The sequence below is a fragment of the Papio anubis genome, chromosome 14, assembly GCF_008728515.1.
Source record: "Papio anubis isolate 15944 chromosome 14, Panubis1.0, whole genome shotgun sequence".
Taxonomy (NCBI): domain Eukaryota; kingdom Metazoa; phylum Chordata; class Mammalia; order Primates; family Cercopithecidae; genus Papio; species Papio anubis.
In genome coordinates this window covers 23500348-23521452 of record NC_044989.1, presented here as the reverse complement: position 1 = coordinate 23521452, position 21105 = coordinate 23500348, and the positions used below count along the sequence as shown (strand labels likewise).

The following is a 21105-nucleotide window of genomic DNA, read 5'->3' as shown; positions in this document are numbered from 1 at the left end:
AAGAATCCATTGCCAACTCAGAGATCATGAAGATTTGTTCCTGTGGTTTCCTCTAATAGTTTATAGTTTTAGCTCTTATGTTTAGGTCTTTGATTTACTTAGTTAATTTTTGTATATGATTTGAGTTCGTTTTGTATAGTTTTGTATATATACTCCTTGGCTTTTAAGCTCTTTTTTCGTTTTTTTTTTTTTTTTTTGAGACAGAGCCTTACTCAGTCGCCCAGGCTGGAGCGCAGTGATGTGATCTCAGCTCACTGCAACCTCTGCCTCCTGAGTTGAAGCAGTTTTCCTGGCTCAGCCTCCTCAGTAGCTGAGATTACAGGCATGCACCACCACGCCTGGCTAATTTTTGTATTTTTAGTAGATACGGGGTTTCACCATGTTGGCCAGGCTGGTCTCCAACTCCTGACCTCAAGTGATCTGCCTGCCTCAGCCTCCCAAAGTGCTGGGATTACAGGCATGAGCCACTGTGCCCAGTCCCAACTAGAATTTTGGCTTTTCAGTTATTTATTGGGAAATTATGTATACAACTCTTTTTGTTGTGTTATTGTTATTTGTATAACACCTAACAGTGTTACAGATCTAACAATACATTGTTGGAATTATTACTTTATATGATTTAATGGCTTTTACTGAAGCTACGAGAAGAAATATTAGCAAGTACAGTTGGCCCTCTTTAGCCACAGGTTCTGTATCTGTGAATGCAACCAACCACGCCTCGAAAATATTTGAGAAAAAACCCCAACAATACAACAACAAAAAATACAGCTTGATGACTATTTACATAGCGTATGTGTTGTATTAGGTATTATAATTAATTTAGAGATGATTTGAAGTATACAGGAGGTAACTCTTAAATTAAGTCTTTGATAAATTTTCAAATAAAGTATATGGGAGGATGTGTGTAGGCCATTTGCAATGTGCAAACACTATACCATTTTTATGTAAGGGACTTAAGCATACTTGGAATTTGGTACTCACAAGGGTCCTGGAACCATTCCCCTGTAGATACTAAGGGATGACTGTATATATTTATAGGTATTGTTAACTTCTAAATTTATTTACCATTTTTGGTTCTCTTTATTTTTTCTTATGCATTCAGTTTACTATCTGAAGTCATTTTCTTAGACCAATACAACTTTTCTCCCACCAACTTCCTTCTGTGCTGTTATTGGCAAATTAATTACATTTCTATAAATTATAGACCCAATACACACATAAACTTGGGAACTTTCCTGATGGGGAGGAAGAAGTAGAGGAGAGGATAAATACCAAAATTGCAAAGAGTAAGTAGATAATTTTTGCAACTATCTTCCTGGAGAATTGGGAAGTATCAAAAATTGATGCAGGGCCTCCCCAGCCTACTGGCATGGCCGCCTACAAACTGGTGCTGATCCGGCCCAGCAAGAGCACCTGGAACCTGGAGAACTGCTTCAGCGGCTGGTACACCACCAACGTGAGCCCGATGGGCCATGAGGAGGTGAAGAGTTGCAGGCAGGCGCTGCGAGATGCTGGCTATGAGTTTGACATCTGTTTTACTTCAGTGCAGAAGAGAGCAATCTGGACCCTCTGGACAGTGCTAGATGCCATTGATCAGATGTGGTTGCCTGTAGTGAGGACTTGGTGCCTCATTGAGCAGCACTATGGGGGTCTGATTGGTCTCAATAAAGCAGAAACTGCTGCAAAGCATGGTGAGGCCCAGGTGAAGATCTGGAGGCTCTCCTATGATGTTCCACCACCTCCAGTGGAGCCTGACCATCCTTTCTACAGCAACATTAGTGAGGATCGCAGGTATGCAGACCTCAGAGAGGATCAGCTACCCTCCTGTGAGAGTCTGAAGGACTCTCGAAGCCAGAGCTCTGCCCTTTTGGAATGAAGAAATAGTTCCCCTCCTAAAGGAAGGGAAAAGGGTACTGATTGTGGCCCATGGCAACAGCCTCCAGGGCATTGTGAAACATTTGGAGGGTCTCTCTGAAGAGGCTGTCATGGAGCTGAACCTGCCGACTGGTATTCCCATTGTCTGTGAATTTGACAAGAACTTGACGACCATCAGGTGCATGCAGTTTCTGGGGGATGAAGAGACTGTGCGTAAAGCCATGGATGCTGTGGCTCCCTGCTGTTAGCTATGATCATGCCACTACACTTCAGCCTGGGTGACAGAGTGAGACCTTCTGTCTAAAAACAGGAAAACAGAAACAGGCTGGGCACAGTGGCTCATGCCTGTAATCCCAGCAATTTGGGAGGCTGAGATAGGCGAATCATGAGGTCAGGAGTTGGAGACCAGTCTGGCCAACACAGTGAAACCCTGTCTCTACTAAAAATGTAAAAATTAGCTGGGCATGGTGGTGTGTGCCTGTAATCCCAGCTACTTGGGAAATTGAGGCAAGAGAATCGCATGAACCCGGGAGACGGTGGTTGCGGTGAGCCGAGATCGCGCCATTGCCCTCCATCCAGCCTGGGCGGCAGTGCGAGATTCCGTCTCAAAAAAAAAGAAAGCAAAAACAAAAAAAAACAAAAACAATTCCCTCTTCCCCCACAAAAAATAGGTGTAGAAGGTAATGAAAGGATTCCGATTAGTAGAGAAGGAGTAGGAGGTGGGCTAAAGATCTTAAGGAGAAGTTGAGAAAATCTGGGTAGCTAATGGTACATGTGGGCATTGAAGTGGAGTACTGATGCACAGATTTTGGGACATCTTTGAAGGCTACTTGTGCTTGAAGAAAATTACTGACAATGATTCCAGCTTGTATGGTTGTGTGGATTTTTTTTTTTTGAGACAGAGTCTTGCACTGTTGCCGGGGCTGGAGTGCGGTGGCATGATCTCGGCTTGCTGCAACCTCTGCCTGCTGGGTTCACACCATTCTCCTGCCTCAGCCTCCCAAGTAGCTGGGACTACAGGCACCTGCCACCACACCTGGCTAATTTTTTATATTTTTAGTAGAGATGGGGTTTCACCATGTTAGCCAGGATGGTCTTGATCTCCTGACCTTGTGATCTGCCCGCCTCGGCCTCCCAAAGTGCTGGGATTACAGGCATGAGCCACCACGCCCGGCTGGTTGTGTGGATTTTCATTAGTCTGTTCAGCATTCTACTTTTATTACTTGGATTGGTACAGAGTTGAAATTTAGCAAGTATAATGGAAGGAAAAGGAGACAGAGTCAGGTAGGAGGATTAAAAACTGAAGTAATAGCTTTTCCTGTGAGTCTTGACAGAAAATTAAGCTTCGAAGGGAGTTGACTCTGAGTCAGTGGGTGCTCAGGTATGGTAGGCCTTGATGAGTTGAAAGTTGGTATGTTAGGAGGTTATGTTCAAAAAGTAGGCCATTACATTTTAAAATTGCAGAGGTGGAGAGCAGTTCATGTGGTAACAAGATCCGAGGTAAGATCATGGCAAATGTTTTTTTTTTCAGTAAAGCAGAGCTGAGGGTGATTAAATGGCTAGGCAGGTGGTAAGTGAAACCTAGGTAGGGGTGGAGAAAAAGACGATATGAGGGACATTTACAGGGAGTGTGGCTAGGACTCAATGGCAATGATTATGTGGTGGGCAAAAAGGGATTTAGGATGATTTTTGAGGTTTTTTTTTTTTTTTTTGGCAAATTACTGGTTAGTGGAATTGCTAACTGAATGTGCAGTTTAAGAGAAGTGGTTGAAGCATTTGATTTGGATATGATGAACTCAGTTGGAACACTTTGTGAGCACATAGTTTTGTTGTGGTTTTATTATAGTATTTTTTTAGGTTTCTTAGAGATGTCATGAGTTATACTAATAATCTGGCATTCAGTAAATATTGTTTCTCCTTTGTGATGACTTTAGCCTGGCATATTACCTAATCTCTCCATAGTAGTTCTGGTTATAAACTACTTTTTTCTTCAAAATATTTTATGTATTTTATAAGAAGTTCAAATAGGATGGAACTATCTTAAGTGGAAAGTTAAAGCCCTTGTCCTCTGTAATCCAGTGTATTATTTTTCTTTTGTTCTTTAAATGTCTGGACTGTGACTATTTGGGAAAGATAAAATTAAAAAAAAAAAAAAGATAAAACTTTTTTTTTTTTCTGAGATTCTAATGTTATTTATCAAACAGTGACAGATATTCACTAAATTTGGATGTAATTTAAATTGGTTGCTGGCCCCGTGCGGTGGCTCATGTCTGTAACCCCAGCACTTTGGGAGTCCAAGGCGAGTAGATCACTTGAGCTCAGGAGTTTGAGACCACCTTGGGCAACATGGTAAAACCCCCTCTTTACAAAAAGTACAAAAACTAGCCAGTGTGGTGGCGGGTGCCTGTAGTCCCATTTACTCAGGGGTTTGAGGTGGGAGGATCGCTTGAGCCCTGGAGGTTGAGGCTGTAGTGAACCCTGACCTTGCCACTGCACTCCATCCTGGGTGACAGAGTGAGACACTGTCTCAAAAAAAAAAAAAAAAAAAAGTTGGTTACTGACTCCCTTCCTGATTTGTTCTTTTTAAAAAATTTTAGGCTTCCTATTCTTTTTTTTTTTTTTTTTCCCGAGGAAGAGTCTTGCTCTGTTACCCAGGCTGGAGCGCAGTGGTGCAATCTCAGCTCACTGCAACCTCTGCCTCCCCGGTTCAAGCGATTCTCCTTCCTCAGCCTCCCGAGTAGCTGGGATTACAGGTGCCTACCCCGCGCCTGGCTAATTTTTGTGTTTTTAGTAGAGATGGGGTTTCACCATGTTGGCCAGGCTGGTCTCGAACTCCTGACCTCATGATCCGCCCACCTCGACTGCCCAAAGTGCTAGGATTGCAGGCCTTTTTTTTTTTTTCTTTTTTTTCTGCAGAACTTATTGCTTCATGTAATTACTACATGAAGAACTTATACTTCATGTAAACTGTATGAGGGTACAAATCTTAATAAATATTTGCTGATTGAATTTCCTCTGAGCTATTACAGTGTGTTTTAAAAAGTTGTTTGCTATTATAATGGTTTTAAGGATTTTATTCTCTTTAAATAGGAGAAAGAAGCATGCCATTCATAGTAGTGACACAACTTCTTCTGATGAGGAACGCTTTGAAAGAAGGAAATCAAAGAGCATGGCAAGAGCAAGAAATAGGTTAGTAAAATTTTTAGTGCTATTTCCATGGTAGAAAAAAGGAAAAATAAGTTTTTTTTTGAATGATTTTCTTATCTATACTGGCATTTTGCTAACATTGATATTCAACACATATTTTAGACTAGATTAAGACATTGACTTGGTTTCTAATTAGTTTTTCTTCCAATAGAAATCTAACCTTGGGAAATTTAGTCTGAAATTACTTAGTCTGAAAGTACTTATGATAAAATAATTTGTGGAGAGGGAAAGTAAGGAGAGCTAAGGGAAACAGGCCAGCCTATATGGCAGTATCTGTCTTTTCCTCTGTACCTCCTCTCTAATCTAAATCCATTTAATGAGGTTGATTTTAGGTACTTATAATGATTACAGTATTATAGCAGTCAGGTTAAGACATGGTTTCTAATAGAAGTATCTCAGGAGACCTTGGATTTTTATTGGAAAAATTTATTTTGTTTTTGTTGTTGGTTGAACAAGTGCCTATGGTGATCTTTGCCTAACTAGGGTAACTAACTGATCACTGTTGGGCTCACTAAAACCTCAAAGAATTTTCATTGGAGGAGTAAATAATTGAAGTGTCAAATTATTATTTATTGTAGAAATACCAAGTTTTCAGTTAGCAGGTCTTGGAAACAAGTTTGGATTGATTAGATTGTATACTAAAAAAGAATTTCTCATGTGAATGATGGAAAGAAAATGAGAAAAACCCAAGTTGAAATAAAAGAATTTATGCTTATTTAATCCGAACTATTCTGATAATCTCCTTTGATAATATATTTTTATAAATTAGGGTTCAGAAGTATCAATGAAGTTACATTCATTATAGATACTAGACTTTTTTGAGGCTGTTAATGCCATTGTTTGGTGTTTACCCAAGGTTAAAAGAGGAAGTTGAGTATATTAATTTATGGAAATAAAATAATGTAATATATTAAATAATGTGTTAAATAATGTAGTATAGAGATCTCTCTTAAGGTAGTTACACAAAAGATGAAGCTTAGTATTCAAGATGTGATCGCTAATTGATTTTTTTCGAACAAAAGGGAAAGACAGTTTTTTCAATCATATAACTGAGTAGACATATTCATGTAATATCTGAGGATAGATTCAAATATTATAATAAAGGTTGGGCTGGTGGCTTATGCCTGTAATCCCAGCATTTTGGGAGGCTGAGCCTAGGAATTTGAGACCAGCCTAGGCAACATAGTGAGACCTTGTCTGTATAAAAATTCAGCCAGGCGTAGTGGTGCCTGTCTGTAGTTCCAGCTATTTGGAAGGCTGGGGTGGGAGGATCACTTGAGCCCAGGAGGTTGAGGCTGTAGTGAGCTATGATTGCACCACTGCACTCCATGCTGGGCAACAGAGTGAGACCTTGCCTCAGTCAGTCAATAGCTTGATTTTATTTTAATCCCATATATTATAGTACATATAGGTTTATTTTTATAGTTGTATGACATGGGATAATCAGTTATGTTAAGATATTTTCCTAAAATGGAATAGATTGGGCTCTTTGGGCAAATAGATTAACAATCTTGTTTGCTTTATCTAGTGAGTAACTTAATTTTTGGCCTTTGACAAGAATGTAAGAAAAGTAGAGTAAAAGAATGAAATTCTTTGATATTATTTTCTGGGTTATGAGAAAAAGGAGAAAGATGAAGACATCAAGGAATGTAAACTTATTTTAACATTAAAAATGTGAAACTTTTAATGCAACTTCACTTGCACTTTTATAAATTTCAGGTGTTTGCCTATGAACTTCAGAGCAGAGGACTTAGCTAGCGGTATTCTCCGAGAACGAGTGAAAGTGGGTGCAAGCTTGGCTGATGTTGATCCAATGAACATTGATAAATCAGTAAGTTTTGTAAATGTTTTTCTAGAAGTTTTCTTTTTTTTAAGCTTTTTTCTTGTTTCTAAAGCAGCACATAGTAGAGCTAGAAAATTCAGATATGACAGTGTTAATGTTTCGATGTATATATTTTGAAACCTAAGAACCCTAGCCACATGTGGTGCTTAGTCACGTGTTTTCATTTCAGTGTTACTGGAATATGTAACAGGTAGGAAATGGGGCTGAGAAGGTTATAAGGGGCAACGCTTCATAAACCATGATGAACAATGGGCTATTGTTGAAATTGCCTAGTTTCATGATTTTGTATTTTGGGTAGATCACTCTGGCTGTGATATAGTTAATGAATTTGGGGTAAGCAAGGCTGGCATTAGGGAGACTGGATGTTCCTGTAGTCTAGTAATCTGGGGTAGTGGTCATGGTAGAAAGTAGGATAACGATTTGAAGAAGTAAATGGTTTTGAAAGAATTGAGGATTGAATTCAGAAATGACAGAATTTGGTGAATTAATTCCTTTTTGGGAATGAGGGAAAGGTACAACTTGAGAGTATTACCCAGGTTTCTAGCTTAGGTGACTAGGTAGATAATGGATGGTCTGGGTGGAAAATGGCTTGATTCTCTGAGTAGGGAACATAAGAAGAGGAATAAATGTTTGAGGCAGGAAGATGATTTAATTAGTTGTATTTAACTAATACATGTTTAGGTATCTGAGGTATACTACAAGTGAAAGCACCTTGTAGGTAATTGGTTATTTAGGTTTGCCATTAAGGAGAAATATCTGGACTAGAAATTCAGATACGGGTCATCAATATAAAGAGTGGTGGTGAAGTCATTTTGGGAAATGGATGACAAAAACAGACATAAGACTCGGAGGACATGGTAGATTCTTTCTCATTGTGAGTAGTATCTTATTTTGGGGGGATATTTTGAAATAAGGTTACTGCATAACCAAAAGCTTACTTGATGTATTTTTTTTTTGTTCCTAAAAATCTCTCTATACAATATAGTTTAAGTGATTTTCATAGAGGGATTTAAAATAAATTATCAAATAGAATTGCATATATACTTGAAGATGAAATTTTAACTATCTCTAATCTGAAGTCATAGAGGAAAATGCTTGTCTTACTTTATTAACCAGGCCCTAAGGAAATATTAGAGTATTACATATGACCAGAATCCCATTTCTAATAGTGCATCTTCTCAGAAGACCTTACCTAATGATCTTTGCGTATTTGGCTTACCAGCACTTTACTCTTTTGAATCTAGGTAGTTTTATTTCTTTTTTGTCTTTTAAAAAATTTTTTCTTCATTTTTATTTTCCTTTCATTTATTTTCATCTATCCATTTACAGATGAATCTAGTAAACTTTAGATGTCTCTGCCAAAGCAGAGTGAATTCTTTCTCTTTTTTTTTTTTTTTTTTTTGAGACTTAGTTTTGCTCTTGTTGCCCAGGCTGGAATACAATGGTGTGATCTCAGCTTACTGCAACCTCCACCTCCCGGGTTCAAGCAATTCTCCTGCCTTAGCCTCCCGAGTAGCTGGGATTACAAGCATGCGCCACCATGCCTGGCTAATTTTGTATTTTTTTTAGTAGAGATGGAGTTTCTCCATGTTGGTCAGGCTAGTCTCGAACTCCCAAGCTCAGGTGATCCGCCTGCCTCCGCCTTCCAAAGTGCTGGGATTACAGGCGTGAGCTACCACGCCAGACCACTTATTTCTTTAAAATTTAGCTTCTCTTAGAATGTTTCTGTTATTTAACTTCTGTTTTTATTTTTCTGTTAATAGTTTACTTTCACTTTTTCTATCATAGTAATACTTTCATTGTAAAACATTTTCGAGTACCGTAACAGAACGAAGAAGCAAGGAAGAGGCGGTCACAGTTAACATTTTGGGCAAAATTTTCTTCAAGCATTTTTTTCTGTACACTTTTTTTCTTACAAAGCCTTCTAGCTATTTAAACTATTATGGGTGGGAGGAACAGTCTTTGCTGCTTCTTGTGATAGATCAGTGTTTCTAAAATCATTTTTTCATCATTGTCCCATAAAGAAGAAAAAAAGTAAATTTCTTTCTGACTAGAGAAATTAAATATTAAAGAATAAGATTTTGTCAGGTAACATTGACCTTGGGAGGGCTACAAACTATTGTAAATAGCTAAGATTATTTCTTGCCCTATCCCTGAACCAATTTTTGCCCCTGTGAGGACAATATTGCCCCCTTCTGAGAATATATGTACAAAATAATTATATATTTTTAAAGCCATTTAAACTTTTTTTTTTTTTTTTTGAGGCAGAGTTTTACTCTTGTTGCCCAGGTTATAGTGCAATGGTGCGATCTTAGCTCACTGCAACCCCCGCCTCCCGGGAGCAAGTGATTCTCCTGCCTCAGCCTCCCAAATAGCTGGGATTACAGGCATGCGCCACCATGCCCAGCTAATTTTTGTATTTTTAGTAGAGACAGGGCTTCACCATGTTGATCAGACTGGTCTCAAACTCCTGACCTCAGGTGATCTGCCCACCTCGGGCTCCCAAAGTGCTGGGATTACAGGTGTGAGCCACTGTGCCTGGCCCATTAGAACCTGGTACGATATAAAAATTGTATGTGTTAGTGTAATATAAAAATCTCCTATAGATACCTATTAAAGTTTTAGGTTGGGAATTAATCCTGGTTCTGAGTTACTAGATTAAATAATGGTAGCTTAATTTGCCTGAACTGAAATGTAAACTTGGATTTTATTGTTAGCCTTATTTTTCTACAGTTATTTATAGTTATGTTTAAAAGCTTCTGCTAAAGGCATATATTTCTGAATCGTAAGACTCTTTTATAAATTTTAAAAATTTTATAAAACACATAAAACTGTTTTATATAAAATTTTTCCCCTTCTTTCCAAGGTACGGTTTGATAGCATAGGTGGATTGAGCCATCATATTCATGCACTAAAGGAAATGGTAGTATTCCCACTTTTATATCCAGAAATTTTTGAGAAGTTTAAAATTCAGCCTCCAAGGTAAGCAGTGTCATAGATGTTTATTATTGTTATTACCGTTACTTTCTCAAATGTTAATTGAGTAAATTACTATAAATACAAATATTTGATATATATTTATTTGATGTGTCCTAGCAATGACAGTTAGAAATGAAATGTTATTGTTTAGGGTCCAGAGGCCATGGAACTAAGTATGTTCTTGAGGTTTATATCTCAGAATTTAAGTCAGGCACTCGATGAGATTCTTTCTGTGAGCCCTAAATACACAACCAGATTGCCCAGATGGATTTTTCTGAATTTGGCTCCCAATGCATCGAGTTTGATGCTGTATGTTATTTACTCTTGGAAGCACAGTTTTATTGATATGTTTCTTTGACTTGATGATGGAGTATTTTTGAAATAGGGTGAGCTTGATAATTTATTTTTAGGAACAGATTGTGTCTGATCATGAGGTGGATAGCTGGTGAACTATTAGAAAAGACTGACAAATTATGTTAAAGAAGATTGAGCAGAATAGAATATTCTGGCTGGGCACAGTGGTTCAATCCTGTAATCCCAGTACTTTGGGATGCCGAGGCGGGTGGATCACCTGAGATCAGGAATTCGAGACCAGCCTGGCCAACATGGTGAAACCTCGTCTCTACTGAAAATACAAAAATTAGCTGGGGGTGGTGTTGTGCACCTGGAATCCCAGCTACTCGGGAGGCTGAGGCATCAGAACCATTTGAACCCAGGAAGCAGAGGTTGTAGTGAGCCGAGATCTTGCCTGGGTAACAGAGTGAGACTCCATCTCAAAAAAAAAAAAAAAAAAGAATATTCTGAAGATACACATCTAGGCTGTTAGATTTAAACTGATAAATGTCTGTTTTCTTTAAGGAGGCACTTTTTCAGATTTGGTTGTAGTTTATTTTTCTTGTTTTTAAGGATATGGAAAATCTTATTAAAGAGTCATTTAAATCTATATACATTCCTTTTGAGTATTTCTACATTATTTATTCTAAAGATGTGAAATTTCTGGGTCATAGGGAAACACATTTAAAATTTCTGTGTATCTTGCCAAATTACTCTGTACTTTATTTCTTGTCTGCCAAAGCTTGGTGATTTAAGGACTTAGCAAAGTAAAACTTTTGTCTATATACTGGAAAAAACTATATCAATGTCTAATAATTATACTTCAATACAAAATTTTATGGGAAGGAGGGACATTTTTTAAAATTGGTTATCAGCATTGATAATATAATTTACACTTCTTGATTTTTTAATTTTTTTTATTCTTCTAGGGGCTGTTTGTTTTATGGCCCTCCTGGCACAGGTAAAACCTTGGTTGCCAGAGCATTAGCTAATGAATGCAGCCAAGGAGACAAAAAAGTGGCTTTTTTTATGCGAAAAGGAGCAGATTGTTTGAGCAAGTGGGTTGGTGAATCTGAAAGGCAACTTAGGCTTCTTTTTGATCAGGTAAGAGAAATTATCTAATTCAAGAGTCTTTCCTGTTCTGTTCTATTCTGTTCTTTTCTTTCTTTTTTTCTTTTTAGAGACAGGGCCTCTCTCTTTTACCCAGGCTGGAGTCAGTACAATAGTGTGATCTCGTCTCACTATAGTCTCGACATCCAGGGCTCTGGCAATTCTCCTGCATCAGTCCCTACCCCAGTAGCCTGAATTACAAGTGTGTGTCACCATGCCTGGCTAATTTTTGTATTTTTTATAGAGGTGGGGTTTCACCACGTTGGCCAGGCTGGTCTCGAACTCCTGGGCTCAAGCAGTCTGCCTGCTGAGAATATTTTCTTCAGAATGTTTAATACATTTAATCTGCATATACAGACTGTTTACGAGGAAGTATATTTTCCATCCAATATGTTATATTTAGGATCAGTAATCTGTGATTGTATGCCTTAGAAGTATTTGATGGCAGTTTCACTGGTACTTTTGAATATTTATGATGGCTCATAAAACATTTATTGAGGTCCCTACCGGGTATATAATACCAAGTTGGGTGCTTTAGAGAACACAGGATATAACATATATATTGCTAGATTATAATCCAATTGAGGAACTACAACAGGCATAAAAAGCTAAGTGTCTGTGCAGGAAATCTCACAAAGCAGTGTGTTATTTTCATGAGTTGTAAATACGGTACTACAAGAATTCAGACATGAGTGAATGCTTTTAAAAGGCAGAGTAAGGTCAATAAATATTATGTAGACTATGTCTACTATTTATTTGTAACAAAAACTTTAAAGATGTTATTTCCTATACGTTTTAAGAATTATTCCAGCTGGGCACAGTGACTCACACGTGTAATCCCAATGTTTTAAGAGGCCACGGCAAATGGATTGCATGAGACCAGGAGTTCAAGGCTGCAGTGAGCAATTATGACACCACTGTACTACAGTCTGGGCGATAGAGTGAGACTCTGTCTCTCAAAAAAAAAAAAAAATTAAAAATCAGTCCCTATATAAATTCACTTTTGATTGATTTAGTGAAGGATGCCATTCATATTTGGCAATGCAGCATATATTTGATTATGTCTGAGGAAATACATATGAAATAAAAAATAACTTCAAGCATTGAGCACCCATTACTAAGATGGTGTGTGTGAAAGTCCTTTGTAATTGCTAAAGTACTTCACATTTTTTTTTTTTGAAAGGGTTGCACTTTGCCACCCAGGCTAGAGTGCAGGGATGTGATTATAGGTCACTGCAACCTCAAACTCCTGGGCTCAAGTGATCTTCTGGCTTTGGCCTCTCTAGGTAGAACTACAGGTGTGCACTGCCACACTTGCCTAATTTTTAACTTTTTGGAAAGACAGGGTCTCAAGTTATTGCCTAGGCTGGTCTTGAACTCCTGGCCTTAAGCCATCCTCCCGCCTTGGCCTCCCAAAGTGTTGGGATTATAGGCATGAGCCTCTGTGTCTGGCCCAATACTATTTTAAAATTATTAATAGTATCAAAAACTGCTAGGTAATGGATTTAGAAAAAGGAGTAAGTAAGATTTTTTTTTTTTTTTTTTGAGACGGAGTCTCGCTCTGTCGCCCAGGCTGGAGTGCAGTGGCCGGATCTCAGCTCACTGCAAGCTCCTCCTCCCGGGTTTACGCCATTCTCCTTTCTCAGCCTCCCGAGTAGCTGGGACTACAGGCGCCCGCCACCTTGCCCGGCTAGTTTTTTGTATTTTTTAGTAGAGGCGGGGTTTCACCGTGTTAGCCAGGATGGTCTCGATCTCCTGACCTCGTGATCCGCCCGTCTCGGCCTCCCAAAGTGCTGGGATTACAGGCTTGAGCCACCGCGCCCGGCCCAGGAGTAAGAAAGATTTTTACCTTGAAAGTGTCCAGTGTCTAATGGCAAGTCAAACATGCAGTCTGAATGCTTCAAGAGAATTCATTAATAATTAAACAATAAAAAATAAACATTTATAGATGAAGGAAAAATTGGCTTGGCAATGCTGGCATATTACTCAGTGAATTAATTTAAAAATTTTAAAGTTACACTTTTTAGTCATTTCATACTGGGACTAGGGATACCTCTTGGTTTTATTTAAAACCATAGCATAAATCATACTACTCCTTTTGTCTAAATTTATTTTATTTCTGTTTCGTAGTTTTCTTGGTGGGTAGGAATAGTCAAAATGTTTGCTTCATTTTTTCAGAAAATTGCTGGTATTCCTGATTTTTTTTTTTAATGAAAGATTCTGCATTCCTAAGTTAAGGATATGGTCTATGCACGAAGTGAAATGAAGGCACTACTGTGTATTGGCTAAGAGAGTGGCCTTCTGTGTCACAGAAATGTTTATATTTATCTTTACCATTGAATATAACATTAAGTAAATCAAAACATTTAATCTTTAGTGGCCTTTTTTGTGCAATGGTAGAAAGAATACCTATCTTACTAGACTATTATGAGATTTCACTGAGAGGACACAAAATATTTGAAGTAATATGCCCTACCTCCTTTTTGCAATTCTGTGAGGGTGTAGCTGTAAAAAAAAAAAAAAAAAGCCAGCTGTTTGTTTCATGTTTTCATGTATATAAAAATAATGATCAACACTCCTAAAGTACTGGGATTACAGGTGTGAGCCATTGCAATGGGCCATAATTCCAGTTCTTTAAACTTTTTTTTCCCCAAAACCCCCATCTTGTGGTTGAATTATCTTTTTTTTTTTTTGAGACAGAGTTTCACTCTTGTTGCCCGGGCTGGAGTGCAATGGCGTGATCTTGGCTCACTGCAACCTCTGCCTCTTGGGTTCAAGTGATTCTCCTGCCTCAGCCTCCCCACGTAGCTGGGATTACGTAGCATGCACCACCATGCCTAGCTAATTTTTGTATTTTTAGTACAGATGGGGTTTCACCATGTTGGCCAGGCTAGTCTGGAACTCCTGACCTCAGGTGCTCCACCTGCCTTGGTTTCCCAAAGTGCTGGGATTACAGGCATGAGCTACCATGCCCAGCCTGAATTGTCTTTCATTTCAAATTATTAGGAAACATTAAAGTTTAGTGCAATTAGTCAGGAGAAATGGAAAATTCGTATCTCTTCCTTAGCAAACTGACCTTCCTGTGAACTGAAAGTTTGCTTTAATTTTGAAACATAAGCCACATAAATTTGAGTAAATTATATGATAAAAACTTCTCATTTGTTATCTAATATTCATTCACCTTAAATCAAATTCTTTCTAGATCTAATACTTAAGTGAGAAAAATGACACTGTAAATGTACCAGATGAAAACATGGGAGAATTTTGTTTATAATCTCAGAGTAGGGAGGTCTAACTATGTAAGGAAAGATCTAGCACATAAAAAAAATTTTAAGATTCTGCTTGGCAACAAAATACCTACTTTTGTTTTGTGCTGTTAGAAGATCACAGACTGTGTAATATAGAATGAACAGTAATTTATTGACTCATAGTTCTGGAGACAAGGAAGTCCAATATCAAGGCATCTGGTCAGTGCCTTGCTGTGTCATAACGTGACAGAAGACAGCATCACATAGCGGAAGGGCAAAGAGAGAGAGAGAGAGAGAATGCACAAGATGGGGGCGAACCCACTCTCACAATAATGAATCTACTCCTTTGATGTCAGCCACATTAGTCCGTTCATGAGGGTGGAGGTCTCAAGATCTACATAATTTTTAAAGGTCCTACCTCCCAGTACCCATCACAATGGCAATTAAATTCATTCCTTCCTTCCTTCCTTCCTTCCTTCCTTGCTTCCTTCCTTCCTTCCTTCCTTCCTTCCTTCCTTCCTTCCTTCCTTCCTTCCTTTTCTTCCTTCCTTCCTTCCTTCCTTCCTTCCTTCCTTCCTTCCTTCCTTCCTTCCTTCCTTCCTTCCTTCCTTCCTTTCTTTCCTTTCTTTCCTTTCTTTCCTTTCTTTCCTTTCTTTCGTCTTTTGACTGAGTCTCGCTCTGTCACCCAGGCTGGAGTGCAGTGGCACAATCTCGGCTGACTGGAACTTCTGCCTCCTGGGTTCAAGCGATTCTCATGCCTCAGCCTCCCGAGTAGCTGGGATTACAGGTGCCTACCTCCAGGCTTGGCTCATTTTTGTGTTTTTAGTAGAGACGGGGTTTCACCATGTTGGCCAGGCTGGTCTCGAACTCCTGACCTCAAGTGATCTGCCTGCCTCGACCTCCCAAAGTGCTGGGATTACAGGCATGAGCCACCAGGCCCGGCCGGCAATTAAATTTCAACATGAGTTTTGGAGGGGACAAACTCAAACCATAGCAATACTAATTCAAAAGATTAATGATACTCTTTTCAGAAAAATATTTGCATTTCCTTTTACAGACAGAGCATTCACCTTTAAAATAAATAAATAAGCCTGGGCAACATGGTGAAACCCTGTCTCTATAAAAATACAGAAATTAGCCAGGTGTGTTGGCATGGACCTGTAGTCCTAGCTGCTTAGGAGGCTGAGGCGGGAGAATTGATTGAGCTAGCGGGTGGAGGCTGAGGTAAGATGTGATTACATCACTGCACTCCAGCCTGGGTAAGAGAGTGAGACCCTGTCTCAAAAATTAAAAATAAATAAATAAATAAATAAATAGCTTCTAGAACTCACTAAGCAAAAGACTAGTGGTCTTGTGAAGTGATGGGCAACATAGGAAAAGCAATATAAATGACTTTTATGGATATATAACATATTCATCTTGTAAATAAGAACTGAAAATAAAATGAGATAGCATTCTTTATCCTAAAAAATTAGCAAAGGTCAGTAAGTTTGATAATACATTGCTGGTGAGCACCCTTAAGTATTGCTGGTTAGAGGGTAAAATGGTACTTCAGTGGATGGCAGTTTGCAAATATCTAACTAGATTAGAAATGACACATGCCTTCTGAGCCAGTAGTTCTACTTTTAGGATTTATTATATTAATATGTTTATACTCATATGAAATGGTAAATACAGTTATTTCTTTACTATTGTTTATTACAATATTGTTGCTAATAGGAAAATATTGAAAACAGCCTAAGTATCCATAAGAAGGGGACAGGTTTAACTATGGCATATCCATACAGTGGGACATCATGTAGCTGTTGAAAAAGAATGAGGCAGGCTGGGCGCAGTATCTCAGGCCTATAATCCCAGCACATTGGCAGGCCGAGGTGGGTCACTTGAGCCCAAGAGTTTGAGACCATCCTGGGCAACATAGCGAAAACCCATCTCTCCAAATATTTAAAAATTAGCTGGCCATGTTGGTCCCTGCCTGTAGTCCCAGGTACTCTGGAGGCTGAAGCAAGAGGATTGCTTGCATTTGAGGTTGTAGTAAGCTGTGATCATTCCACTGAACTCAAGCCTGGGTGACAGAGTAAGACCCTGTCTGAAGGAAAGGAAAAAAAAAAAAATGAGACAGGTCTTTATGTACTTATATGGAAATTACTTAACATACATTGTTATATAAAAAGAATATGTAGGCTGAGTGCGGTGGCTCACACCTGTAATCTCAGCACTTTGGGAGGCTGAAGTGGGTGGATTACCTGAGGTCAGGTGTTTGAGACCAGCCTGGCCAACATGATGAAACCCCATCTCTACTAAAAATACAAAAATTAGCCAGGTATGCTGGGGCATGCCTGTAATCCCAGCTACTCGGGAGGCTGAGGCAGGAGAATCACTTGAACCTGGGAGGCGGAGGTCACAGTGAGCCAAGATTACACCACTGTACTCTAGCCTGGGCGACAGAGAAAGACTGTCTCAAAAAAAAAAAAAACCCCAAAAAACAAAAATAAAACCTAAAATAAATAAATAAAAAGAATGTGTATAGTGTGCTATCATGTGTGTTTAAAAAATACACTTTGGTTTGTGTATAAGTATGTATGGAAGAATAAACAAACTGAAAACGGTGGTTGCTTACTTGGGGAGACATGGTTGTTGGAGACTGGGTGGTAAGATTTCCTCTTTGCTATATATTCCTTCATACTTGCTGCACGTTGTACCATTTGCTTTTATTACCTATTAAGAAAATATAATAATTTTAAAAATGAAAACAAATATAATAAATATCATTTGTTTTCTTTTTACTAGGCATATTTGATGAGACCTTCTATAATATTTTTTGATGAAATAGATGGATTAGCTCCAGTTCGCTCTAGCAGACAAGATCAGATCCACAGGTAATTTTTCCTTATCTGATTATCTTGAGTTCTTTTTTACCCATTGACTTGGCAGTTAGCCTTAGCCCTTAGCTAAGTGCTGTGAGGCTTACAAAGAAATTTAAAACATAATCTGTGTCTGTGAGGACTACTTCTTTCTCTTAGTACAGGGGTCAGCACACCACAGCCTGTGAGCCAAATTCAGGCCTCAGTGTGTTTTGGTAAATGAAGTTATATTGGAATACAACCATGTTCATTCCTTAAGCATTGTATGTGGTTTCTTTTGTGCTACAAGAGTAGAGTTGAGCAGCTGTGAGAGAGAGACCAAATGCCTTGCAAAGTTTAAAACATTTACTATGTGGGCTTTTAATTTTTTTTTTTTTTTTAATTTGTTTTAGAGACGAGGTCTTACTCTCTTGCCTAGGCTGGTTTTGAACTCCTGTCCTCAAACCGTCCTCCTCAATCAGCCTCCTGAAGTGCTGAGATTACAAGCATGAGCCACTGTGTCCAGCCTATCTGACCTTTTACAGAAAAAGTTGTCTGATCCTAATTTAGCATAATTTTTTGGGTGTTTTTGGAGACACAGTCTCACCCTGTCACCCAGGCTGGAGTGCAGTGGCGCAGTCGCGGCTCACTGCAACCTCCACCTCCTGGGTTCAAGTGATTCTGGTTCCTCAGCCTCCCAAGCAGCTGGGATTACAGGCATGTGCTGCCACGTCTGGCTAATTTTTGTGTTTTTAGTAGAGGTGGGGTTTCGCCATATTGGCCAGGCTGGTCTTTAACTCCTGGCCTGAAGTGGTCTGCCTGCCTCCACCTCCCAAAAGTGCTGGGATTATATGCCTGAGCCACTGTGCGTGGCAGTAGCATAATGCTTTGAAATTTCTCCATGTAGGCTGGGCGTGGTGGCTCACACTTGTAATCCCAGCACTTTGGGAGGCCTAGGTGGGCGGATCACGAGGTCAGGAGATCAAGACCATCCTGGCTAACACAGTGAAACTCCGTCTCTACTAAAAATACAAAAAATTAGCTGGGCATGGTGGCAGGCGCCTGTAGCCCCAGCTACTCGGGAGGTTGAGGCAGGAGAATGGTATGAACCTGGGAGGCGTAGCTTGCAGTGAGCCGAGATTGCGCCACTGCACTCCAGCCTGGGTGACAGAGCGAGACTCCGTCTCAAAAAAAAAGAAAAAAAATACATTTCTCCGTGTCATGTATGCTTTTTTTTTTTTGAGATGGAGTCTCACTGTGTCACCCAGGCTGGAGTGCGGTGGCTTGATCACTGCAACGTCTGCCTCCTGGGCTCAAGTGATTCTCCTGCCTCAGCCTACTGAGTAACTGGGACTATAGGCACCCACCACCACGCCCGGCTAATTTTTGTATTTTTAGTAGAGATGGGTTTCACCATGTTGACCAGGCTGGTCTTGAACTCCTGACCTCAAATGATCCGCCCACCTCAGCCTCTCAAAGTGCTGGGGTTATAGGTGTGAGCTACTGTGCCTGGCCTCCATGTCATGTATGCTAATATTTTATTCTTTTTCACTCCTCAGTAGTATTCCTTAATGTATATGTGTGTGTGTATACCTCTATTTTTCAATGTACCATCTGATGGGAGATTTGTTTTACTTTTATTTTTAGCTATTATGATAATGCTACTACAGGTTGGGCATCCTAAATCCAAAAATCTGAAATCTGAAATGTTCCAACATTTGAAACTTTTTGAATGCTCACATGACACTCAAAGGAAATGCTCATTGAAGCTTTTTCAGTTTTGGATTTTGGGATTTGGGAAGCTCCACTGGTAAATATAATGCAAATATCCCAAAATCTGAAAAAGATCCCAAATTGAAATAATTCTGGTCTGAAGTTTTTTTGTTTTTGTTTTTTTTGTTTTTGAGACGGAGTCTCACTCTGTCACCCAGGCTAGAGTGCAGTGGCGCAATCTCGGCTCACTGCAACCTCCGCCTCCTGAGTTCAAGCAGTTCTCCTGTCTCAGCCTCCCAAGTAGCTGGGATTACAGGCACATGCCACCATGCCTGGCGAATTTTTTGTATTTTTAGTAGAGACGGGGTTTCACCATATTGGCCAGGCTGGTCGCGAACTCCTGACGTTGTGATCCACCCACCTCAGGCTCCTGAAGTGCTGGGATTACAGGCATGAGCCACTGTGCCCCAAGCATTTTTAAGAGACTGGGTCTCGTTCTTTTACCTAGGCTGGAGTGCAATGGTGTGATCATACTTCACTGTAACCTCAAACTTCTAGGCCCAAGTGATCCTACTGCCTCAGCCTCCCGAGTAGCTAGAACTACAGGCATGCATTACCCCACCTGGCTAATTTTTGTATTTTTTGTAGAGATGGAGTCTCGCTATGTTGCCCTGGTTGATTTCTGACACCTCGTCTCAAGCGAGCCCTCCACCTTGGCCTCTCAAAGCATCTTTACAAGTTTTTGTGTGGACATGTTTTCTTTTCTGTTGGGTACATCCCTAAGAGAGGAATTTCTGGAGCCTAGGGTAAATGGGTGTTTAAGTTTGTAAGGTAACACTGTATTGTTTTCCAAAGTGGTTTTACCATTTTTATTTTCCTAAAATGTATGATAATTTGAGTTGTTCCTCATCCTTGCCAACAATTGATGTTGTTAACTGTCTTTAACTTTAGCCATCCTAGTGGGTGTACAGTAATGGATTTAATTTGCATTAATAGTAATACAAATAATATTAAGCTTTAATATTCATCCAGTGATATTGAGCATCTTTGTGTTTATTGCCCGTTTATATATTTTCTTTTTTTTTTTTTTTTTTTTTGAGACAGAGTGTCGCTCTGTCACCCAGGCTGGAGTGCAGTGGCCAGATCTCAGCTCACTGCAAGCTCCGCCTCCCGGGGTCACGCCATTCTCCTGCCTCAGCCTCCCGAGTAGCTGGGACTACAGGCGCCTGCCACCTCGCCCGGCTAGTTTTTTGTATTTTTTAGTAGAGACGGGGTTTCACCGTGTTAGCCAGGATGGTCTCGATCTCCTGACCTCGTGATCCGCCCGCCTCGGCCTCCCAAAGTGCTGGGATTACAGGCTTGAGCCACCGCGCCCGGCCCGTTTATATATTTTCATTTGTGAAATGTCTGTTAAAATCTTTTGCCCCACTTTTTGAGACCAGAAAGTAGATTGTGTGTCTTGTTGTCCTTGTATTTTTTTTTTTTTTGAGACAGAGTCTTGCTCTTTTGCCCTGTTGGAGTGCAGTGGTGCAATCTCGGCTCACTGCAACCTCCACGCCCCAGGTTGAAGCGATTCTCCTGGCTCAGCCTCCCGAGTAGCTGGGATTACAGGCATGCGCCACCATGCCCAGCTAATTTTGTATTTTTAGTAGAGACAGGGTTTTGCCATGTTGATCAGACTGGTGTTGAACTCCTGACCTCAAGTGATCCGCCTGCCTTGGCCTCCCAAAGTGCCGGGATTACAGGCATGAGACACCACCCCTGGCCCAGTCTTTGTTTTGAAATTTTTTTCCAGTGTCGTGCTTTGTATCTTTGTTTGCTTAGTTAGGACTTTTGAAGAGTCAAGGATTTTAATTTTGATAAAGCCACCATGTAGATTTAAAAAATATATCTGTGCCTTTTGTGTTCTGCTTGAGAAAAACTGCCTAAATAAGTGTGGCAATAATTTTTATTG

General features: G+C 39.7%; 1 protein-coding gene and 1 pseudogene across 8 annotated transcripts in view; both read left to right on the top strand.

The window, feature by feature from the left end:
* The window catches only part of ATAD2B (ATPase family AAA domain containing 2B), a 173942-nt gene that overhangs the window by 48792 nt on the left and 104045 nt on the right, over window positions 1-21105 (top strand). For all 8 annotated transcript variants that reach the window (XM_031654968.1, XM_031654967.1, XM_031654965.1 and 5 more), the window contains 5 exons: window positions 4966-5064; window positions 6802-6913; window positions 9792-9907; window positions 11167-11341; window positions 17386-17474. In XM_031654968.1, the coding sequence (XP_031510828.1) occupies window positions 4966-5064; window positions 6802-6913; window positions 9792-9907; window positions 11167-11341; window positions 17386-17474 (591 nt within the window). The remainder of the gene's footprint in view (window positions 1-4965; window positions 5065-6801; window positions 6914-9791; window positions 9908-11166; window positions 11342-17385; window positions 17475-21105) is intronic.
* LOC103876794 lies at window positions 414-2222 on the top strand (annotated as a pseudogene).